Here is a 21,909-nt window from a genome sequence, read left to right as displayed (position 1 = left end):
GGGTGGTCGCAGGACGGTGTGAGTGTGCTTCATGCCGCTGAGCTGTGCACTTAAAATGGTTAAAAGGTGAATTTAATGTTATGTGTATTTTACCACAATTTAAAAATAAATTCTTTTTTTAAAGATAATTTTTAAAGATTTTATTTTCCAGTGATCTCTACATTCAATGTGGGGCTCAAACCCACAACCCTGAGATCAAGAGTCTCTCGCTTCACCGACTGAGCCAGCCAGGCACCCCCAAAAGGGATATGTTTCTGCTACGTGCTATAATGTGGATGAACCATGAAAACATGAGCGCTCACGGAGGGAACGAGACACAGAAGGCCACCCGGCGTGTGATTCCACGTGGGTGACACGTCCGGAACAGGCTCATCCTGACAGAAAGTGGGGCAGTGGTTTCCGGGGCCCAGGGGTGGGGGTAGCTCATAAGAGGTACAGTGTTTCATTTGGGAATGGGTAATGGTGACAGAGGCAGCACCTTGTGAATGTCCTAAGCACCGCTGAATCGTACCCTTTAAAACGGCGAGTTTTATGTGATGTGTTTTCACCTCACCGGGAAAGAACACTAGACAAGGGTGAAGCAGCCCATCCTCCTCACCGGGAGCCTGCCTGTGTTTGGGGGATGCTGGCTCCCCACGGGACAGGGCACTTCAAATGCTTTGTATCCAGTTTGAGATGCGCAGGTTCGGGGGTCTCTAATCTCCATGCTCTCAACACCACGTGAGGTCAACCTGTTACACTCATCGGAAGCCATTTTGCCGTTTCCCAGAAGGAAGTGCGCTGGGACTGGCCTTGCTGCCCAAACGAGGGGGGTTGACAAACAGCCATGCCTCTTCCATGGGTGGGATGCTGGGTGCCTATTAAAGACAACGAGGGAGGAGAAATTCTAAAGATGTGGAAATACGCCCACATGATAAAGGGAAAGGCACAGACCACGTGACAGCTGGAGGTCACACAAACCCATTTTGTTAGAGCCCCCGGCTCTGTCAGCATTCTCCCAGGGTCCTAGCCTGGAGTCAGCTCTGCCTAACAATTCCTGGGACCCTGGAGAAGACCACTCTCACAGCCCCCTCCCCCTATGCACACCGGTAGTGAACTGAATAACATGCCCCCCAAACTCGCATCCACCCAGAACCTCAGAACATGGATTTATTTGGAAATACAGTCTGCACATGTAATCAAGTTAAGATGAGATCATCCCACGTCAGGGTGACCCCAAAGTCCAGTGACCAGTGTCATTATAAAAAGAGGAGAGAGGGCGCCTGGGTGGCTCAGTCGTTAAGCGTCTGCCTTCGGCTCAGGTCATGATCCCAGGGTCCTGGGATCGAGCCCCGCATCAGGCTCCCTGCTCCGCGGGAAGCCTGCTTCTCCCTCTCCCACTCCCCCTGCTTGTGTTCCTTCTCTCACTGTTGTCTCTGTCAAATAAATAAATAAAATCTTTAAAAAAAAAAAAAAAGAGGAGAGAAACACAAAGACACAGACAGAAGACAGCCAGGGGAGGATAGAGAAAGGGATCCGAGTGATGCATCTACAAGCCAAGGGCTGCTAAGAGCTGCCAAGGACCTGAGAAGCTGGCAGAGGCTGGAAGGATGCTTCCCTGGAGCCTCTGGAGGGAGCACAGCCCTAAGACACCTTGATCTCAGACTTTGGGCCTTCAGAACAAGAGAGGATAAATCTCTGCTGTTAAGCCATTGAGTTTGTGATACTTCATTGCAGCTGCCCCAAGAAAACACCATGAACCTTGGAAAAGGGAAGAGAAGGGCAGGAAGGTGCAGGGGAAGTCCTGTGGTGCACTGGGTGCTGGGTGCCGGCCTCCTTATGTTTCCCACCACATTCATGCCTCCCAGGACTCTTCATTCAACACCATTACTGACCCTGCCTTTAAGGAGGGATGGCAAATGGTGATTCGGAAGGGACAGGTCAGCAGCTCAAAGCCACACAGCAGGTCTACAGGCCAGGTTGGAGGACCTTTGGCATGGGAGGGGACATGGGGACTCGGGGCAGTAAGGTCCTAGGGCACCTCGGCTGACCCTGTGCCTCCTCCCCAGCCTCAGCCCTCACTCATGTGAGGCTGAGCAGAGTCTGGCCCGGGATTCAAAGACCTCCTTTTTTATGCCAGTGCCCAGAAAACCTCTGGGCTTTAAAACCAAAGAGGAATGAGGAGGAGAAAGGGAGGTGGCGGGAGGAGGTAAAAGGCCGAGAAGAGGAGGGAGTGGAGGAGGAGAAGGTGAAAGGAAGGGGACCAGAAGGGCCTCACCTGTACCAACACACTGGCCTTGTTTTTCCTGTTTCCTCATCTGTTAAATGGGGATAACTTATCCAACGCATAGGATTTGCAAGGACCAATGCGTTCAACACATGCAAAGCACTTAGCCCCGTGCCCAGCTCAGTGAAACTATGCAGAAAACGAATCTGAGGCAGAGAAAAGCAAGCAGGAGGAGGAGTGGGGACAGACCTGTTCTGGGGCAGCTGCTGTCTCTGAGCCAGTGACTTCCCCTCTCCGGGCCTCGGCCTCCGCACCTGATGCCCACTGAGTTCCCACGGATCCCCCCAGAGCAGGTACTATCTTGACCCCACTTACAGGTGTGAACAGCGAGGCCGCTCAGCTGGTGGACGGGGGGAGGGGGGGAATGCCGTGACCAGCTCAGTGCCCCAGCGTACACCTCCGGGATGAAGCCGGGCGCCAAGTGACCCCTTGGATGGGATGTTGGGAGATGCTCCATGCTGTGGTCCAGCAGAAGGAGGCGCCGGGTGAGTGTGAGCTGCCCTTGCTGTTGTTGTTATTATTACTGACGGGAGCGGGAGGGGAGGAGGTGGCGGGTGGCGGGGGCACTCGGTCCCCTCCCTTAAGCCCTTCTCCGAGCTTATTAAGCGCCTCGGGCCGCGGCGATCGATGGCCACTGGGCGCCGGCTGCAGCATCCCTCCCGGCCGCGGGCCGCGCATGCGCGCGGGCGCCCGATTGATCGCGGCCGCCTGGGCGCCCTCGCCGCGCCGGCCCCGCCCCTCCCCCGCCGCGTTGCCCGGCAACCGCGGCTCGGCGCGCTCCCATTGGCCGGCGGCGCGCCGGGCTCCCGGGCGGCGCGTGGTCAGTTGGTCAGCGCGGCCGCGGCGTGGCCGGGGGCCTGGCTGCGGGCGCGGGTCGATGCCGCCTCCCGTCTGACCTTTCCCGGCGCGCGGAGGGGGTTGCGGGCGGGAAGGGGGACGGGGAGGATGGAGCAGCCCGGGCCGCCTCGGAAAAAAAGTTTATTGACCCGTTTCTTATCTCGGGGCCGCACGGCTTCCCGCGGTGGGGGCGGCGGCGTGGCCGGGGCGGGGGGCGAGGCGGCGGCGAGGACCCCTGCCCGGCTCTCCCCGCGCCCCCCAGCCCGCCCGGGGCCGTGGCTTCCGCGCTGCCCCGCCATCTCCCCGGGCCGCCTGGCCCCCTGCCCGAGCTGGGAAAAGCCAGACTGGCCCAGGGGCTCGCCCCGAGTCACCGGGACCCAAGGGCTGGAGGTGGACCTGTACCCGAGAAGTGAGGCCCGGGGGCTTCGGATTCCGCCCCCCCGCGGCCCGCCCCCACCCCCCAGGAAAGCCAGAACGTGTGTCCATTGATCCAGTTGCTCAGGTCCCCCACACTCACCGCCCGCAGCGCTGTAAGGAGGGACAGCGGTTTAAAGTAAAATGTGATGTTGCAATCGAAGTGCCAGGATGCTGTGTGATCCTGGCGCCTGAGCAACAGCTCCTGTCAGAGAAGTCCGGGGAGGCCGAGGCCCTGGCTCGAGGCAGCAGACTTCAGAAAGACACTGGTTATTGGGGGGCGGGGTGCCCTCAACCTTCCAGCTTAGTCAAGAAACAAAATCCCAAAGCCCCCAGCAAGTAGCTGGGTTTATTGAAATGAACACGTGAATTTGGTCAAAGGAAAGTTTATTGTAAAGATAAAGATGCTGTTTATAAAATGCTAGGGTTTCCTGTGTGGGGGCAAAAAAACATTTCTTCTTTCTTCAGGGGTGGAAAACAAGACTGAATTACTTGCTGTGAATAGGTAGGTTGTTGTGGGGTTGTGTTTTTGGTTTTTTTTATAATTTAGTGTGCACAACAGTTTTGGTATGCATGCTGTGCCAAGTTCAGTGTTGAGGGATTTGTTTAAATGATCTCAATTAACCCCCCCACACACCACTCATGTCAGCGTGGTTTTACAGAGGAGGAAACTCTGAATGCATTGCTATTACCACTTTGGAAGAGGACAAATCCGTTGGCCACAGCCTTGCCCACCTAAAATCAGCTGTGGTCATTTTGCTCCGGGGGGGGGGGGTCCCTGGCCTTGGTGCCACCCGCAGACACACTGTACAGAGCTGCAGTCTTCATGTCGCCTCCACCAACATTTTGCATTTATGCCATTTTATTTTTCACATAATGTTGCACCTGAGGAGTGTCCAGCCCCCTTCCGAGGCCTTTGCATTTCTAATTCTTAACAGCTGAGGAAGGCTGCATTGACCGATGGGCTGTGTGGGGGTTATTTTTGAAAGCAGATGCAGGAATTCAATTTTTATTTTAACCTGGTTATTGAGTGGGGAGGAGGAGGGAGGCGGAGGTTAGCCGATGCGTGTGCAAGATGAAAAAGCTGGATTTTATCAAAGGATGAGCTATTTTGAAAATGGCTGCTTGGGTCTGGAACGTGTGAATGGCTCAACGGCAGCTCTAAACGAATGTGTGTGAGTGTGTCCGAGTGGGGGTGTGACTCCGTGTGCATTTTAGTGTAGGATTGTGCGAGCAGATTACGAGTGTGGGGTTGTGTACATGTGCGTGCATGAGTGTGAGCAGGGGCCTTGTGTGAGTGTGTAAATGGGCACGAGTGGGTGTGTGTGCATTGTGCGAGGGAGTGAGGGGGGAGGGAAGCAGAAGCTGTATGCAAATGTGTGTATTTTGAGTGTGTGTGCATGTTAGGTGTGAGTGGGTGCATGTGTGTGGTGTGGGTGCATCCATACTTATTTTGTGTGTGTGTGTGCACGAACACATGAGGGTGTGTGCATGAGTGTGTGAGAGTGTGTGGGTGCCTACACGGGGTGCATGCCGGTGTGTATTTGTATGAGTGTGTGTGCATGTGAGGTGTATGGGGGTGGTGATGGGTTACATGTGAGTGTGCGTACGCACATGCCTGTGTAGATATTTGCGTGCATGCGTGTGCAGATATGTGAGAACATGTGTGTGAGGGCGTGTGTGGGAACACAGGTGTTGTGCGTGTTTGTGCGAGTGTGCAGGTGTGTGTGTGAGTGCGCCTCGGCTCCCCACTTCCTGCAGTGGCTCTGTCCCTGCCTGGGTCTGTCTGCTCTCCTGCTGTCCCCACCTCAGGGACTCTGGTCTGTCCCTGCCCTCTGCCTACCTGCTCACCTTCCCTCGGGCGCCACCTTCGCGGGTCCCCAGGTGCCTCGCCTGGGAGAACACTCCACGGTTCTACTTACGCATTCGTGCGGTAAACGTTGGCACTCTCTGAGGGCAGGGGGCTGCGTCAGGGCCCAGGGCAGGACAACCGGACAGGCGTCCCTGTGCTGTGAGGCTACTGGCCCAGGCCGCACGCGCCCAGCACCCTGGCACCATTACCAGTGTGGAGGCCCCCTTGATAGATGGAGAAGCTGAGGCCTGGACAGCAGGCCACCCCACCCCAGGGTGTGCCTCCTAGCCCATCCCCACGCCCGCCCTGACAGGGGTCAGCTGCCCTGGAACACTGTCCCCGTTGGACCCGGCTGGGCGCATGGATTTCCAAAGTCATCTCCCCATCTGGCTGCTTTATTAACCCAATTCGACTGATCAAGTGATTGACATGTTTGCTGATTGGCTTCTCCTGCCCCTCCAGGGACCTGGGCCAGGTGCCCCCCTACCTCCATCTCCATGAGTCCAGGAGGAGAGGAGACACTGGGACCCCCTCACAGCCCCATGTCTCTCTCTCTCTCTCTCACACACACGCACACTCACAATTACAATGATACGCTTTTGGTCACTAGGTCAATATAAGTGGATCTTTCTGGGAGGCAAATGTGCCAACATCTAACAAAATTAAAAGGGCAGATTCAAGATGCAAGTTTGATGAGGACAAGAACTTTTTATCTACCGCCTTCCCTGCTGGGTCCCGAGCCCCTTATAACTATGCCCAGCACACAGTAGGTGCTCAATAAAAGGTAACTGACTTCCCCTGGCCCATGTGTTCCACTAGAAATTTACCCCACAGGTACACGCACAGAAGGGTGCTAGGATTTACAGAAGAGTCTGTTCTCTGCAGCATCCCCTGGTCCAGCAACAATCTGGAAACAACCTAAAGAGCCAACAACAGGATGCCGGGTAGGTAAGTCGCAGGCGGGGCGCGGCACAGAGGCAAAGCATTAAATATTCCTAAGGTCTACTTGGTGACAAGCCTACCTGCCCCAAAGGAGTTGGCAACTCGTGTCCACACAAAAACCTGCACACGGATGTTTAGAGCAGCTTCATAATTGCGCAAACCCGGACAACCAAGGTCCCTTCGGGACACAGATGGACACATAGACCAGGCTCCACCCGGACAAGGGAATATTATCCAGCCCTGAAAAGAAATGAGCCATCGAGCCAGGCAGAGACACAGAGGAACCTCAGCGCACATCCCTGGGTGAGAGCAGCCGGGCTGAGAAGGCCGCACACCGTGTGGTTCTGGGTCTAGGACGTCCTGGAAACGGCAGAAGGATCTGCGGTGGCCGGGGGTTTGGTGAGGAGAGGAATGGGTGGAGCACAGAGGGTTTTGAGGGCAGGAAAACCCTCCCTGTTACACTTTAATGGTGGGCGCACAATCTTATGCAATGAAGACCCATAGAAAGTACATGGCAGAGCAAGAACTTTAATGTTTGGACTCTAGTTAATGTGCGAGCATCCTGTGGCTGCCGAAACAAAGGAGTGGCTTAAGCAAGAGAAAACTATTCTCTCCCAGCTCTGGAGCCGGAAGTCCAAGTCAGGGCTCAGGTTCTTTGGAGGCCGTGGGGGAGAATCTCTCCCAGGCTCTCCCAGCTTCTGGGGTTTGCTGGCCACCTTTGGTGTTCCTCGGTCTGTGGATGCGTCACCCCATCTCTGCCCGTATGGTCACGTGGCTTCTACCCAGGTGTGTGTCTGTGTCCAAACGTCCCCTTCTTATAAGGACACCAGTCCTGTCACATTAAGACCCACCCAAATGGCCTCATCTTAACCTGTTCAGATACAAAGCCCCTATTTCTTTTTTTTTAAATATTTTATTTATTTATCTGAGAGAGAGAATGAGATAGAGAGAGAGCATGAGAGGAGGGAGGGTCAGAGGGAGAAGCAGACTCCCCGCTGAGCAGGGAGCCCGATGCAGGACTCGATCCCGGGACTCCAGGATCATGACCCGAGCCGAAGGCAGTCGCTTAACCAACTGAGCCACCCAGGCGCCCTAGCCCCTATTTCTAAATAAGGCCACATTGGCAGGTTCTGCGGGGGACACAATTCACACCATAACCATTAATAATGATGTATTAATATTGGTTCATTAATTATAACAAGTGCACCACACGGTTAGCGATGGAAGAAAGTGGGGAGGGGTGTATGAGAGAATCCCCCATGCTGCTCCCCTAAAGCTATTCTCAAAGGGAGAGTCTATTAAAAAAAAAAAGAAAAAGAAGAGAAACAAGTGCCAAAAAGTATGTGGAGAATGCTGACATCCGAGAATGGGTACAGTGGTCCGTGCTCCCCCACTTCTCCCGGGTGTGAGGGGACCTCAGGGCAGAGGTCGCCATGCAGCCGGGAACAGGGTGGCCCGGGAGGGTGAGGCCCAGGGGGAGGCTTATTTTTCCCTGTATAACTGTTGTGGTGGTTTACATTTTGTCCCCCGCGCGCCTATCACTTGCTCAAAAACAAGATGTAACAAAACTGTGAAGATCCTATTTTGTGACTGGGCTTTCCTGACATTGGCAGTAACAGGGGAACCCGGGTCCTCCTGCCCCGTCTCCGCTTCAAATGATCTCATCGGAGACTCTCTCATTCCCTGAGACCCCTGTCTTCTGTCCTCCTAGCTCAACAGCTTTGAGCGGGAAGGAGGTGGGGGCAGCTCATATCTACAACTCAGTTCCCCGTCTATGATATTAGATATTACCATCAGCTTATCCAAAAACAGTGTTTATTTTCACTAAGAAAATAATAGTAATTCAACCCCTGTCCTGGCAGCCCCTCCTTCTCAGTGATGCAGCGCCCCATAACCCCAAGCTCCTCCAATCGCAGGACCTTTGCAGATGCTGTTCCTACTGCCTGAATGTTGTTCCCACTTGTCTTCACAGACGCCTGCTCCACCTGTGGCTTTCAGGGCAAAGGTTGCCTTCTGAGGGGAGCCCCCGGGCCACCTGTCCAGCCCCCAGCCCGCCCCCAGCCCTGTGATTCTGGGTGGTGCTGTAAGATCTGCTACCCCTGGACTGTGAGCTGCCCTGCTCCCTGTGCGCACAGTAGGAGCAGTAAGGACGAAACTAAGCAGAGACTCCACCACGGTGGGCAGCAGGAACGCAGGCCCTGGGAGCAGCCGTCTGGAGCCCCCTCCCCAAGCCCCCCAAGCCTGGGGGAGGGGGAGAAGAGGCCCCTTTAAGGGTCCAGCGCCACCCTCTTTTCTCAGCCACCCGGCACCCACCCACCTGAGCAAGGCTCAAGCAGCCCATTAAGCGATTTTTTTCCTCCACTTACAGCTACCGGCATCGACAGGGATACTCAATATCTGAGGGGCCGCTGGCCTTGGAAGAGAGATCGCAGCCGCCTCGATAAAATATTCTCTCTTGTCAGTGCCTCCCCTACCCCCGCTGAAGCTGCGTGCCTGATCCCCTGCTCTAATGAGCTCTGTTCTCTCCTCCCCAGTCGGATGAGACGCTGCCCCCTCCTCAGCCTTCCGAGCTCAGCTCAAGGGTGGGGGGAGGTGGGGAGGTGGAAGGAGGATCCCTTGCTACCTGTCCAGGTTCTGGTGGGACCATTTCCCCCAGGAAGTCCTCCCAGATCACTCGAGCCCAGGCTCCAACTCCTACAGCCCTGATCATCTCATGCTTTGAGGTGGGGGGCTGGGGTACACAGAGGGACTGGGGTCCATAGGGGGTCACACGGTAGTGTCCAGATGCCGAGATCCTCCTCTGTCCGTTCACCCAGCAGAGGGTGGGGCAGAGATAGGCTCGGGGACTCCCAGCCTTGTGGGGCCAGGGCTGAGCCCATGCGAGGGGCCGGGCAGGATCGAGCAAGGGCACAGAAGCCGTAGGGCTGGGGAGGGACGAGACTGCATGCAGGGCTGGAGTGAGCCCCTCGGGAGGCAGTGGTGATGACCTGGACAGCAGACAGGCCCAATGACTGGACCGGGCCGTCCAGCCTGCCCAAGGATGGTGGCCATGGGGTCTGAGCCCCATGGCAAGAGGGGGATCCCCAATGGCCAGGCTGAGAGGGAAGCCCCTCCCCAGGCCCAAAGCCTCCAATTCTGGCTTCAGCACCAAGAACAGCTCCCTGCCCATCTCCGGAGCTCTGGAGGGGTCCCCATTAGTCAGGGCATCCACAACAGGACCCTCCACTAGATGTCCCCTAGATAGACCCCACTGCTTCCTGGAGGGTCCGTAGGGGCCTCCTGGGACCTCCTTGGGCCTCAGTGTTCTCACTAAAGTCAAAACGATGCCTTGTCCTCAGGAGGTGGGGAGGATGGGGACGGCAGAGGTCAACTCTGTTTGTAAACTGAGTTCCTGCCACGGGCCACGATTTTCCTCAGCATCTAGAGCTCTGCAAAGTCTGCACACAGAAGGGGCTCGGGGTGAGTGTTGGCTGAATGAATGAGTACATGAATATTTCTAAAATTTCAAATTAGATCCCAACCCCTTGTTGTACAAGGGGAAACTGAGACTGGAGAAGAATGTGGCCAGATTCCAGCATCTTCTCTCCAGGCCTGAGGGCCTCTTGGGCAGGGGGAGGCGGGGAGGGGAGAAGGCCTCTGGTGGTGGGGGGTGGGAGCACTGTCACCCACAATTGTACAAATACTGATCCACTATGTGGGGCGATGCCACGGTCCCAGAGGCCCAACTCTGGCCAGACTCTCAGGAAGCCCCCAGGCTAGGGGGTCCCTGGAGGGGAATGAAGGTGCTGGGGCTGGGGGTGGGGAAGGGCAGCAAGGGCTCTATCTGGGAGGGGAGGGGAAGGTGTACAGAGCAGAGGGCATTGGAGCTGGGCTCTGCAGGTTGAGTAAGAGATTCCTGGGGCAAGCAGAGGGACAAGGGAACAGCAGAAGCACGGGCAGGGAGATGGAAGAACATGGCCCACTTGGGAAGAGCTGGGAGGGCTCCCCACTCCAGGGGAGGATGGGGGTGGATGGAGGGTCAGGCTTGCAGCTGGAGGCCTGCTGGGGGCTCAGCCACGAGGACGAGGACGAGGAGCGGGTGGGAGTAGGCTGGGGGGAGGGCTGCACAGACGGACCCAGGCACTCAATGGGGGAAGACCAAAGCCTCACCCTCCCGCCATTCACCAGACATCAAACCCAGCCTCTCCCCCTTCCAGGATATTAATTTTTCAGAGAAGAAAATGCTTTTTGTATTTTTTCCAGGCAAAATATTGATAATGGGCTTAATGTGCCTTTCCTGCTTTTGTGTGTTGAGAGGGCTTTTCCATCCTGGTTGCTGCAGAAGCCGCACACCCCACCCCCGCCTCAGCCCCCATCGGCAGACCCTCACTTGGCTGCCCCAGTGTCTGCAGAGAGTGGGGGGGTGGATGGCTGCTGAGCGGGTTGGCGCAGCCCCCTCCCTCCTCGAGCCCCCCACCTCCGCCTCCACAAAGCCAGACACTCGCCGCCCCACGGTGGGTCGATGCGCCCTGCCAGGGGAGCTGGTGTTTCTGGCGGCTGCAGGCTGAGATACATTTCAAGTTGTTTGAAATTTGCCTTCCTTTCTCTCATGGCACTTGAGAAGCAGGAAGGTAGGGAGGTCCATCCATCAACCCACCCACCCATCCATCCATCCCTCCATCCATCCATCCACTCATTGTACATCACCCAGTGACTATGCACCTACTTCATACCAGGTCGGGTGCTGGGTGTTGGGGCTGCAACCACCGCTTGGGCAGACCTGAACCCCTGCCCCCTTGGAGTTCAGTCTGGTGTGAGAGAAGGGTGCTAAGCAAAACACTCCAGGAAAAAAAAAATATATATCACCACAAATCGTAACAAGACCCTTGTAGGAGAGACACAGAAGTGTGAGATCATAAAACAGTGAGGGGCTGACTGAGTATGGGAGCCAGAGGGCTTCCCTGAGGTGGTGACAGCAAATGGGACCTGGAGGACCAGAAAGAGTGGTCTCTGCAAAGAGGGACAGTGAGGAGCTCAGCATTCCTCTGGAGGGAGCAGCCTGTGCAAATGTCCTGAGGCATGAAATAGTAGAATCTGCTCTCTCAGTGGTTCTCAAATGTAAGTACGCAGCAGGATCCCCTGGAAGGCTCACTAAAGGCCAGACAGCCAGTCCCCCATGTCTGGAGATACCCCACATGTAGGGGCACTAATTCAGGAGGTGGGGCTCTCAGTCTGAGAGCTACTGCACCAGGGGAAGCCAGCAAATAGCTTGCTGAGATGCAGACATGAGCCAAACCTCCAGGGGTGGGCAGCGGGGGCACTGGGGCCAGAAGACCCCCAGCCCCCACTTACTCTCTGTGTGCTCTGGGAGGGCTCACTCAAACCTCCAGACCTCAGTCTGTCCATCTGGAAAATGAGCATGATAAGCATCCCAGCTTCCTGCAACTGGAGAAAGGATGAGCCAAGAAGACCCAGGTCAAAAGCTTGGTGCAGAGCCTGGCACACAGTAGGTGCTCGGTAAATGTAAGTGCCAATGAATATCTGTGTGATCGATTAAGGAGCAGGAGACCTTCACTGAGCCGGTGGCAGATCAAAATGCAAGCAAGAGCATGTCCCCATGTATTCATTAGTTACTGCTGAGTAATAAACACGCAAGTCTCCCAGCTTCAAGCGACACACTTCTATTACGTTTCAGTTTCTGGGCGTCGGTGGTCTGGGCGTGGCTTAACTGGGTCCCCTGCTCTGTCCACAGGCAACAGTCGAGGTGCCAGCCCAGCTGAAATCCTTCCTAGATTTCCAGGTCCTTTTCCAAGCTCACATCGTCATTGGCAGAATTCAAGTCCTGTGGTTGTAGGATTGACGTCCCCCGTTCTCTTTCCGGCTGTTGTCTGGGAGCAGGGTGCTCGCAGTCACGGGAACACGTCAGCCGACTCCCAACATGTGGTTTCCTCCAGACCCCTGATAACATGGCAGCTTGCATCCTACTCACCACCCAGGGCCATGGCCATGCCTTCTGATGGCTACAAAAGTATGAATGGCCATAGATATGTACATACTTGCAAGTGTTTCTCTTTTTGCATTCCCTGCGGGGGAGCTCAGAGCCAACACTGTGGCCCAGCTGTGGCAAGGGTTCAGCACCACCTGATGCAGGTTTAGTGGACTAACTTGCCTTCCAGCTACAGCTTCTCTCCACTTCACTTCTCATTTGTTTCTCGGGCTGCCCTGCCTCTCTGCAACCCCTCTGCCTCAACCTTCTGGACCCCAAGCAGACCGAGAAGGACAGCATTTGAACACTGTACCTCCCTGGTGCGGACAGGGCGACACTGCCCAGAGCAGTTGTGAGAACTGGCCCAAGAACCCAGCAAAGAAAAAGATTAGAGAATCAGGACAGAAGCTGGGCTCAGTTTCAGACGATCAGCTTTTGAGAGCTTGGGCTAAGGGCATCGCACACCTTCAATTAAAACACACACGGAGACAAAGCGACCTCTGAGCAGGTTGCATCAACCAGCAGAAGACCACACGGCAGCGACCTCCTCCTCCCCCGATCCTGAACCCAGAGCTGGGATGTGGGCTGCCCTCGGCATAAATAATCATCCACAAATGTGCGTCCACCCACACATCGATCTGCGGCCAGGACAGTAATGCTGCTTCAGGGAAACTCAGTCGCCCGAGCTGCGTGAAATCCACACCCCAGGCTGGCCCGGGACCCCTCCAGCCATTGAACCAGGGCCCAGCTTGGCCCAGCAGCCCTCCTGAGCCCCCCGGGGGAAGGTGGGGGCCATGGCGTGTGCTTTCTTATGCTGCATGTTTAGCTGTCATCCTGAACTGGACAGGCCCTGACCCAACCCTCCAGGTACAATAGAGCGGACTTCCCGGGCACAGGCCCCTGCCGGACACCAGGGCACCGCGAACCCTCTTTGTGCCTTCTCCAGGGACTCCCAGGCTGGAGAGAGAAACAACAGGCCCCCGGGAGGGGAGCCCGCGGTGCTGGGAGCAGAGGAGATCTTACAGGACAGGGTGGGATCAGCGCAGGGCCCTCTTGAGGTGCTGTCCTCAGACTCCCCAACCCCCCCATCTGAGCCATCCTCTTTCCTGAGCTGCCTCTTTCTGGCCAAGCCCACCCTTCCAAACCCAGCCCCGAGTTTGCATTAGAAGGATGGTTAATGTGGGTGAGCACATACCACACACCAGGGCCTTGTCCATGCCCCTAACTTGTGTCAGTTCACAAGAGTTCAACGTGAAATCCCCATTTCTGGATGGAGAAACTGAGGCACAACACAGCGGGTGCGTCACTCAGCGTCCGTCAGCGGGGCCCGAGTCCACACCCCACTTCTGTAATTGTCAAGGAAGCCAGAGAGCTAACGCGTAAAATGCGAATGATCGCCCTGGCTTTGCCCACTGGACAGGCTGGTGAGGGGGGTGCTAGACTGAGGTGGACAGATTCTCTGATGATGCCCAGGGATGCAGCAACGCCCGGGATGCTTGTCTCTGCCTGGCTTTTCCCCATTCACTCTCCCTCACAGCCCCCTCACTTCCACCCCACTGAGAGGAGTCAGAAGATGGGGGGGTTGCACAGAAGCAAACCAGGGACCCCAGAGCAAACCCATGAAGCCCAGGCTGCTTAACCCAAGGCCGCTGTGGGCCCTCGTGCTGCCTGCCGGAACCTCCCATGCGGTGGGGGCACGTACTGACCCGCTCCGAGGGTCCCCACGGGCAGTGGCTTGAAGCTGCACAGCCTGGAGGGACAGGGAGGAGCCCCCCCACCTGCCCCCCCACCATACCCTCTTCCCCTCCCCCCTCCCAGGCCCCGCTGAAATCCCAGGCTCTGGCCCTGGTCCTTTGGGTCCCCTGCCCTCACTGCCCACCTGGTTTCGCTCACTCCGTCTGGGGCAAGGACACAGCTCGGTGGCTGCACCAGTCACAAGCATTTTCTGAGTCTCTCCCACTTGCACTCAAGTTTGCACCGTGTGTGTGGTTTTTTTTTTTTTTAATATTTTATTTATTTATTTGAGAGAGAGAATGAGAGACAGGGAGCACGAGAGGAATGAGGGTCAGAGGGAGAAGCAGACCCCCCGCTGAGCAGGGAGCCCAATGTGGGACTCGATCCTGGGACTCCAGGATCATGACCTGAGCTGAAGGCAGTCGCTTACCCAACTGAGCCACCCAGGCACCCCGTGTGTGTGGTTTATGTCCATTTCACAGCTAAGCAAACTGAGCCCCTGGAAGGGGCACACATGATGTGTGCAAGGGGGCGCTGCACTGGGAACCCACAACTTGCCCTTGATCATGCAGGGGCGAAGCCTGTGGCAGCAAAAAGGCCCTCGGCGATGTTCCCCTTCATCCCTGGGCAACAAGGCACCCACAGGAGGATGGCACCCCAGAGGTTAGGGGTCAGGTGCCCTACAAAACAGCCAAGGTGGGACTCAGTCTCCCCACGCAGGAAATGGGCGAGTGGAGGAAGCCACCCTTCGGGGGTTGAAACACCTACAGCACCACTTAGCGGGGGGGCTCTGCCAACGCACATCCGCCTGCACCCCACCTTTCTTTCTGCATCTGGGATCTGAAGGTCTTTGATTTTCCCAGGCAGCTGAGAGGCACCTGCTCTGGGAGGTTTTCTCACCTGGAAAACAAGCAAGGGGTCAACCAGATGACCCTCAGCCCTTCCCAACCCCTCCTGTCCCTGCAGGTGCTGTGACCCCTCCGATCAGGGGGCCCTTCTGATGGACCTATGCCAGAAGGATGTCCCCAATTTCTCACTCTGGTGCCTTACTCCCCCCCACCGTCTCTCCCCTCCAGGCAGGGGTGAGGGGAGGTAGGGGCTGGAGGAAGTTCTGCTCTCTGCCAAGTCCCAGGAGAGGCTTCTGAGAGGGGCCTGTCTTCTTGCCTCTGATGCACAGGGAGTTCAATAATAAGAGAAATGTAGTGTTGTGTTTGTGTTTTTTAAAAGTGAGGGGGAGAGAGAGAGGGAAGCCCCCAGTTCCTACCAGCCAAAGTGCAGGATTTATTATGGAGGCGATTACAGATGGAAGCCGTGGGGACTGCTCCGAGGGGCCTGGGTGCTCGTTAGGGAGGTGGGCTAACCCACAGTTACAGCTGTTAGCAGCGGAGGGGAGGAAGGGAGGGGGAGGGAGAAGGAGGGAGGAGGCCAGAGAGGAAGAGAGAGTGGGGGAGGGGAGGAGCCAGGGAGGTGGACAAGAGGAGCATCAAGACTCCTCTTCCTTACCAGCGGGAGAAACTGAGGCCGCCCTCGGCCCCTCCAGACCTCACGGCTCTGCTTCTCTGCCGCCTGGGGCTCCCCCAAGTGTCAGGCCCCAGCGTTCGTGGTGGGGGTGGCCATGACTTTTCCAGGAGGAGCCCGGTTGACCCCTCCCTCCCTGGGTCCCTTTCCTGTTTCACTGGCTGGTGGGTGGCATGGGAGGCTCCAGGAGCGCCGCAGGACCCCCCCCCCCCCCCCCCGCCACCTTCATCCAGGCTGTGAGCAGCCCAGCACTGGAGGAGGGGACCCCTGCAAGTGTGGGCGGGCTCTCTCTTCTGGTCTCTTCCCATTGCTTCCCACAAATGTGGGGGGGCATGGGTTCCCTGGGATTGTCCAAAGGACCCCGTCAGAGGAATGTTCTGTGTAGCTGAAACCCATGCTGCAATGCACAAGGTCAGCTGGGACAGCCCGTTAGGGCTCAGAGCCAGGCCAGCCAGTCCTGCAGACCTGGGACTGGTTCCTGGCTGGGGGCCTCGGCCAGATCCTAGAAACTCCCTGCACCTGTTTCCTCCTCTGGAAAATGGGTATAATTAGAGTGGCTGCCTCAGAGTCCCACCTCCCCCAGCTTGCAGAAGGCACAATGGGGAGGGGGCAGGCAGCTGACCTGGGGCTCTGCTGGGTGCATTACCCCCCTGGGGAAATCTGGGACCGCCCCCCTCACCTCCTGGGCAGGAAGGAGTGAGGTAGCTCTGGGTTGAAGGGAGAACAGTCTCCTCCCCTCAGCAGGAGGAACCTACCAGGCTCAGGAGTAAATAGCTCTGCCTCCCCCACACCCACTGATATGGGGTCGGGTTCATTCTCTCCCCGCCCGCATCTATCGTGAGCTCCATTTGTGCAGACTGAGTCTGGAAGGAGTTGTTCTCAAGGCTGCCTGGCCCCCCTCCTGCCTGGCCTCCCCAGCTGACATTTAAGGCTTGGCTCTGACACCATCCCCCCTCTGCTCCCCGCTTTATCTCATTGACTCATTCAACAAATATTTCCTTAATGAAGGCCTGTGAGGAACCTGGGGACTGGTAAGGCCAACCTCCCAGCCCCAGCCCCAGCCCCTTCTGCCCCAGATCCTAAGGGGTCTTTCAGACCTTGACTCACCTACCTGATGGAACTCCTACACATCCCACAAAACTCAGCATCAAGGTCCTCTGCTGGGAAGGCTGTTGCCCTCGCCCCAGTCCTTACTCAGAAGGAAGGACGACTCTGTAGTCTGTCCCCCTCCCCAAGCCCAGAAGCTACACCGGGAGGGTGGGGAGAGACCTCAGCTCTGGGGTGGGGGCTCAACTGAGAGATTTGTTCAAATCCAGTGACTGGCCCAGCTCCCTGCCTCCAGCTTGGACTTGTAGGTTCTGCCTGGTGGGCGAGCACCCGGGGCCCCAGTCTCAACTTCCCAGTGTCCCTCCGAGAGGGCCCCGCCCCACACCCAGGGAGGCAGCAAGGGGGTGGGGGGCCGCCAGCCCTTGGGGCTGGTGGTGCTGAGTCTCTGCCTCCCCCTACTTCCTGGCCAAGGGGAAAGCGTGCCATGTGTTCAGATAAATGGCAAGTTAATGGGGCGCCAGGTCAGGGCGAGGCTCTGCAGCCGGATGCCGACCCGGGTTACCTGGGGCGGAGGCCCCCCCGGATCCTCCCCGAGCAGGAGGGGCATCGTCCTCACTCCCGACTGGGTCCTCCGTCTCCGCGTCTGGAAGGTGGGCGCTCTCCCAGGCCTGTCCTCCCAGCCTCCGTGTGGCGACCCGTACGGAGGGTGGGTGTCTGTGGCCACATGCTCCGGGTGTCGAAGCCAGCATGCTGCGGCTCTGGGCCAAGGCGGCTCCTGAAAGCGCCCCGAGGGCCGTCCGGATGCAGCCCGGCCCGGGGCCCCCAGCCCAGAGCCTCCGCAAACCCACCCGCCAGGCCCCGCGCGAACCCGGCTCCGGGATCCGCATGCCCCTTTCTGCAAGGCAGAGAGCATTGTGGATTAAAGATATATATTTACATTTTTAATTGTTGAAGGAACCTCCCTTCCGGGAAGGACCAGAGGGCGCTCGGGGCTGCGATGGGGCGGGGGTCTCGCTCAGCCGCCGAAGGCCGGAGCTTGGCGGCGGGGGTGGCTCTTGGGCCGCTCTGGAGCCGCCGCCTGACGCGGGTTTCGTTGTGCCGGGGGAAGTCCTCCGCCGGCAGCGCCCGGGCCCCAAGCGGTCAGCGGAGCCTGGCGGTGGGGCGTCCTCCAGCTCCCCAGCCCGCCTCGCCCCCGACCCATCCTCCAGAAGACCGCAACCCGCGTCCTGCGGGCCTGGCCTCAGTTTCCCCGACTGCTCACTGCTGGGCAGACTCGTAGTCTCCTCACTAGCTCATGAAGGAGGAGGGGTGATCTCGACAAAGCCGAGAGAAGAGGGGTCGGGGCCTGACGTAGGGGGGCGCATTCGTGTCCCCGGCCCCCTCTGGCTAAGCCTCCAACTGGCCCTCACCCTTTTTACAACCGGGTAGTCCCAGGCTCGGCCCCCGGCCCGGCTCCGGACCTGCGCCCCGCTGGCGGCGCGCAGAGGAAGCGAAAGCAGGTGGAGGAGGAGGGAGAGGAGCGAGCAGACCTTGGGCGCCCTGGGATCCCTCAGCCCCTGCGGGTCACTCTCCAGATGGGGAAACTGAGGCGGAGACGGCGGTCCGGGAGCCCGGCGGCTCCTCCCCGGCCCGGCCTCGACCGCCCACCCCAGAGTATAGTGGTGGTGGTGGGGTGGGGGAAATTCTCTCCTCTGTGTCTTTGTAACTCCCGGCCGCCGGAGGCCGGGCTGCCAGGGGAGGGGACGAGGACCCCGGGCCCCAGGGACACACACACACACCCGCGCCCCGCGAATGCCCAGCCCCGGTGCCCCCGCGCAAATAAGAGTCGTGTTTGCCGAGAGCGCGGCGGGCGGCGCGGCCCGGGAGCGATGAGGCTTCGATGGAGCCGCGCGCTGCGGCGGGGGCAACGGAGCCCGGGCGGGCGCGGGGATCGATCGAGCGCAGCTGTCGCCGACACGCCCGCGGGAGCATCCACCCCGCGGGCCAGCGCCCCCGGGCGCCGCCGACCGCGAGCGAGAAGCTCGGGACGTCCAGCCCGCCAGGGGCGAAGCCCCAACGTCGTGGCGCCCCAGGTCCGGCCCTCGGAATGTCCCCGCGCCCAGTGTCCGAAAGTGGAACCTCCGCGCGCCGCGCGCGCAGCCCCGCCAGGATCCCCGGCAGGCCTGAAAAGCCTGTCACCCTCCCCCCAAAATCTAAATAAAGTCCTCTGACCCCGCCTGAACGAAGGGGCCCAAGTCTGGCGGGAGGATACGGCCTGCCAGGCGCGCGCCGGCCAGGATTCGGGGGCGTCCGCAGGTTGGGGGACTGGAACTGGGGGCCGGAGCGGATGTCAGGCTCGGGCGGGGCTGGAGGGGGGTTATTCATCGCCACTATTTATTAAAACCTTGCTCTAATAAACACAGGGGTGCGCAGCGGCCGGCGACTTCCATTTCTGTGGGGACACACGGCATCACAAAAGCAGCCTCGGACCGTGGAGGGACCTCGGGGAGGCCCGGAAAGGGACAACCTTGGGTATATTCCCCTCCTATTTTTAGCTGCCATGCGGAGCCAGAACCAGGGGAGAGGAGATGGACGACACTTGATTACAGGAGAGTTTCCAGCTTGGGAGGGTGGTGTAGTTGAAGCCGCAGGGGCTGCTGGGCTCCCCGAGTGGGGAAGAGGTCCGAGCTGAGCACAGAGAGGGTGGGCATCGGTCGGGGGCAGCCCAGCACGCGCAGACGCGGGGTCTCAGGGTGGATCTCCAATTTTTCTGCGGGGGGATACTGAAGCCGGAGAGCTTCCGCGACGTGGCCAAGGTCCCGGTGGAGCGAGGATGGGGGTCTCGCTGCCCCCATCCAGCCCACCCCTCCCCCGCCCGCAATTTGCCTAATGACCCAAGATCGATCAGGGCCTGAGCCACCCGCCTGCCCCGTAGCCGGCTCAATTCTATTTTACTAATTACTAAAAGGCCGCTGGTGGGGGAAGCCGGTTCAGGGGTTCCAGGGGGCCTCCCTCCCTCCATCCAGGGGGACTCCTCCCCGGATGCCCGCAAATTTTTGTTCAATCTCCCCGTAGGAGCGCAGATTCTGTGGGGAGCGAGATCCCTGTTCCCCGAGGGAGTCCAAGTCCAGGCCAGCGTGAAGGAGGCGGGGGCTGCTTGCCTGGGCCGACGGCCCTGCCCCTGCCGAGTCCAGGCGCTCGGGGTGTCCGGAGGCCGCAGAGCGGAGGGGCCTCAGTCTCCAAGCCACTAGCTGGAGTCTTTTCTTTCAAAATGGACGCTTTCTTCGTTAGAAAAGCCACACATGCTTGTTATAAAAATGAAGTGATAATCGAGCCAGAGAAAATATATAAAGAAGGAAGCAAAAGGCTGCATGATCGGGAACCCCATGGCATACTCCTGGGTGGACATTTGGGGGTACTTCCTTCCACCTTTGTTTTCCCACCCTGAGTCCTCCGCCTGCCTGATCTGCACTTCTTGGGCCTGGGATGTGATCATTTTATGGAGGCTGATTGATTTTTAGATCCCACGATTATTTTTAATTACCTGTGATTGTTGGAGGGTAGGACTGGGGGGCTCCGGCTGGGGCTCAGCACTGTCAAACCCACCTCCTAGGCTCCATCTGCATGGGAGAGGGGGATATTCAGTTGTCTGGACCTGCCCCTCTCCCCTCTCTGTCTTCCCACCTGGAAGATGGGTGTGATAATATATAACCTGGAATTACATAGAAACCCTGGAATGGAAAAGCCCATGGACCTGGACCTGGGGGAGTGTTAGCACTCACACAGCTCCTCGGAACCAAGGGCAACAAGCCATGGCACTCTCCACCTTGGGCCCAAGGCACTTGGAAAATGGTGGCTTGACTCCCCCTCAGGGCTGGGTGAGGAGAGAGTGTGTGCCTGGTAAACAGTAGGTGGCTACTAAATGCTGAGTCCTAAGCACAAAACACTGACCGGGGTCCCCTTTAACCCCATCCGGCCCCAGGACTTGGATCAGGCCGTTCCACTGTCTGATCCCTCCAAGCTGGGGTTCCTGGTCATCCCAGCTCCCTTGTGCTTAAAGACAGCACCTCTCCTTCTCCCACTATGGTGGTCAGCACAGTTGTGTGTCTGGCTCAAAGCTAGGGCAGGCAGGAAAGCACTGTCCTCCGCATCGTGGAAGGGAAAACAGACACAGAAAGGGCTCTGCGCAGGGGCCAAGCTCAGTAGCAGGTCCACATCCACAGGGGAGGAGGGTGGTGTTGAAGGTGGGGGGAGGGGTGGCCAGCAGTTTGCCTGGAGCAGGAGGGATGGCTCCCTGCTAGGGTCTTCTCTCCCCTGGCAGCTTACACCCCAGGTCCTCCTGCTGAGATGGGGGTGACTGGGGGGGCGCTTAGGCAGAGGCCTCGCTAGTTTTCCCCCCAAAGGTTACCCTGTGAGGCCGATGATCTGGGGAAGGAGGAAGGGGTGGGGTTGATTTGGGGATTCCCTCCCCCACTCTGGCCTCGAGACAGGGGCACCATTGGGGTCTGGCCTGGTCACAGGGGTGCATCTTACCCCACTGGAGGGATCACAGAAGGGGATGTCTCTCTGAGTGTGGGAGGCTCCCTGTTTCCCCCAGTTCCCAGGGGTCCCTGGGCCTCAACCGTCTCCAAGTGGTGAGGAAAAGGAGCACCTTCACTTCCCCACCCAAAAGAGAAACCCTGGCGTTTGAGGCAGGGGTTTCTTAGGGAGCAGAGAGCACATGTCCTCTGCCCGCCATCTCTGGAAGAGGATGGGGGTTCTTTAAGGGTCACCGCGAAGCTGCTCCCACGCTGGGGATAGAGGAAACTAGAAGAAGGTGGAAGTGGGAGGTACCTTTGGCACCCCTGAGGACAGGTGCTCCACTGTACAGCTAGGGAAACTGAGGCCCAGGAGCCCACCCCTGGAAGCAGATCCAGACATTTGGGGCAAACAGGCCATGACCCAGCCCGAGGAGGACCTGGCTTTCAGCACCACACCCCCCAGAGAGATGGGAAGGGGGCTGTGACTCCGTGTGGAGTGCTCAGATAGGGGAAGCTGAGCTTGCAGAGGGACCTGCCTCCTGGGGTCCAGGTGCGCGCCAGTGGAGGGGGGGAACAGGTAGATGGCAGGCTCCCACCCAGCCACATTCCTCCGCATTCCCTGGAGATGCGCTGGGGGGCGTCAGGCGGGAAAGGAAGCTTCGTGACCCTCTGGGGAGAGACCCAGAAAGAGAGAGGCAGAGATGAGGGCCCCAGCCCCACCTCGGCGGCGGAGTATACCCTCGGAACCCCGCCCGTTGAGCGCGCTCACGGCTGGGCCCCCGGGGAGGGGGGCGGGGCGCGGGCGGGCGGGCGCCGAGGCAGGGGACCCCAGAAG

The 21,909-nt window shown here is 58.4% G+C and overlaps 1 protein-coding gene across 1 annotated transcript in view; it reads left to right on the top strand.

The window, feature by feature from the left end:
* Positions 1-2,942: 2,942 nt before the first annotated feature.
* Positions 2,943-21,909, top strand: part of ONECUT3 (one cut homeobox 3) — a 41,576-nt gene continuing 22,609 nt past the window's right edge. Inside the window, exon 1 of the mRNA XM_044913168.1 lies at positions 2,943-3,086. Within this exon, the coding sequence (XP_044769103.1) occupies positions 2,943-3,086 (144 nt within the window). The remainder of the gene's footprint in view (positions 3,087-21,909) is intronic.

Source organism: Neomonachus schauinslandi, chromosome 1 (assembly GCF_002201575.2).
Source record: "Neomonachus schauinslandi chromosome 1, ASM220157v2, whole genome shotgun sequence".
Taxonomy (NCBI): Eukaryota; Metazoa; Chordata; class Mammalia; order Carnivora; family Phocidae; genus Neomonachus; species Neomonachus schauinslandi.
This window is presented reverse-complemented; position numbering and strand designations above follow the sequence as displayed.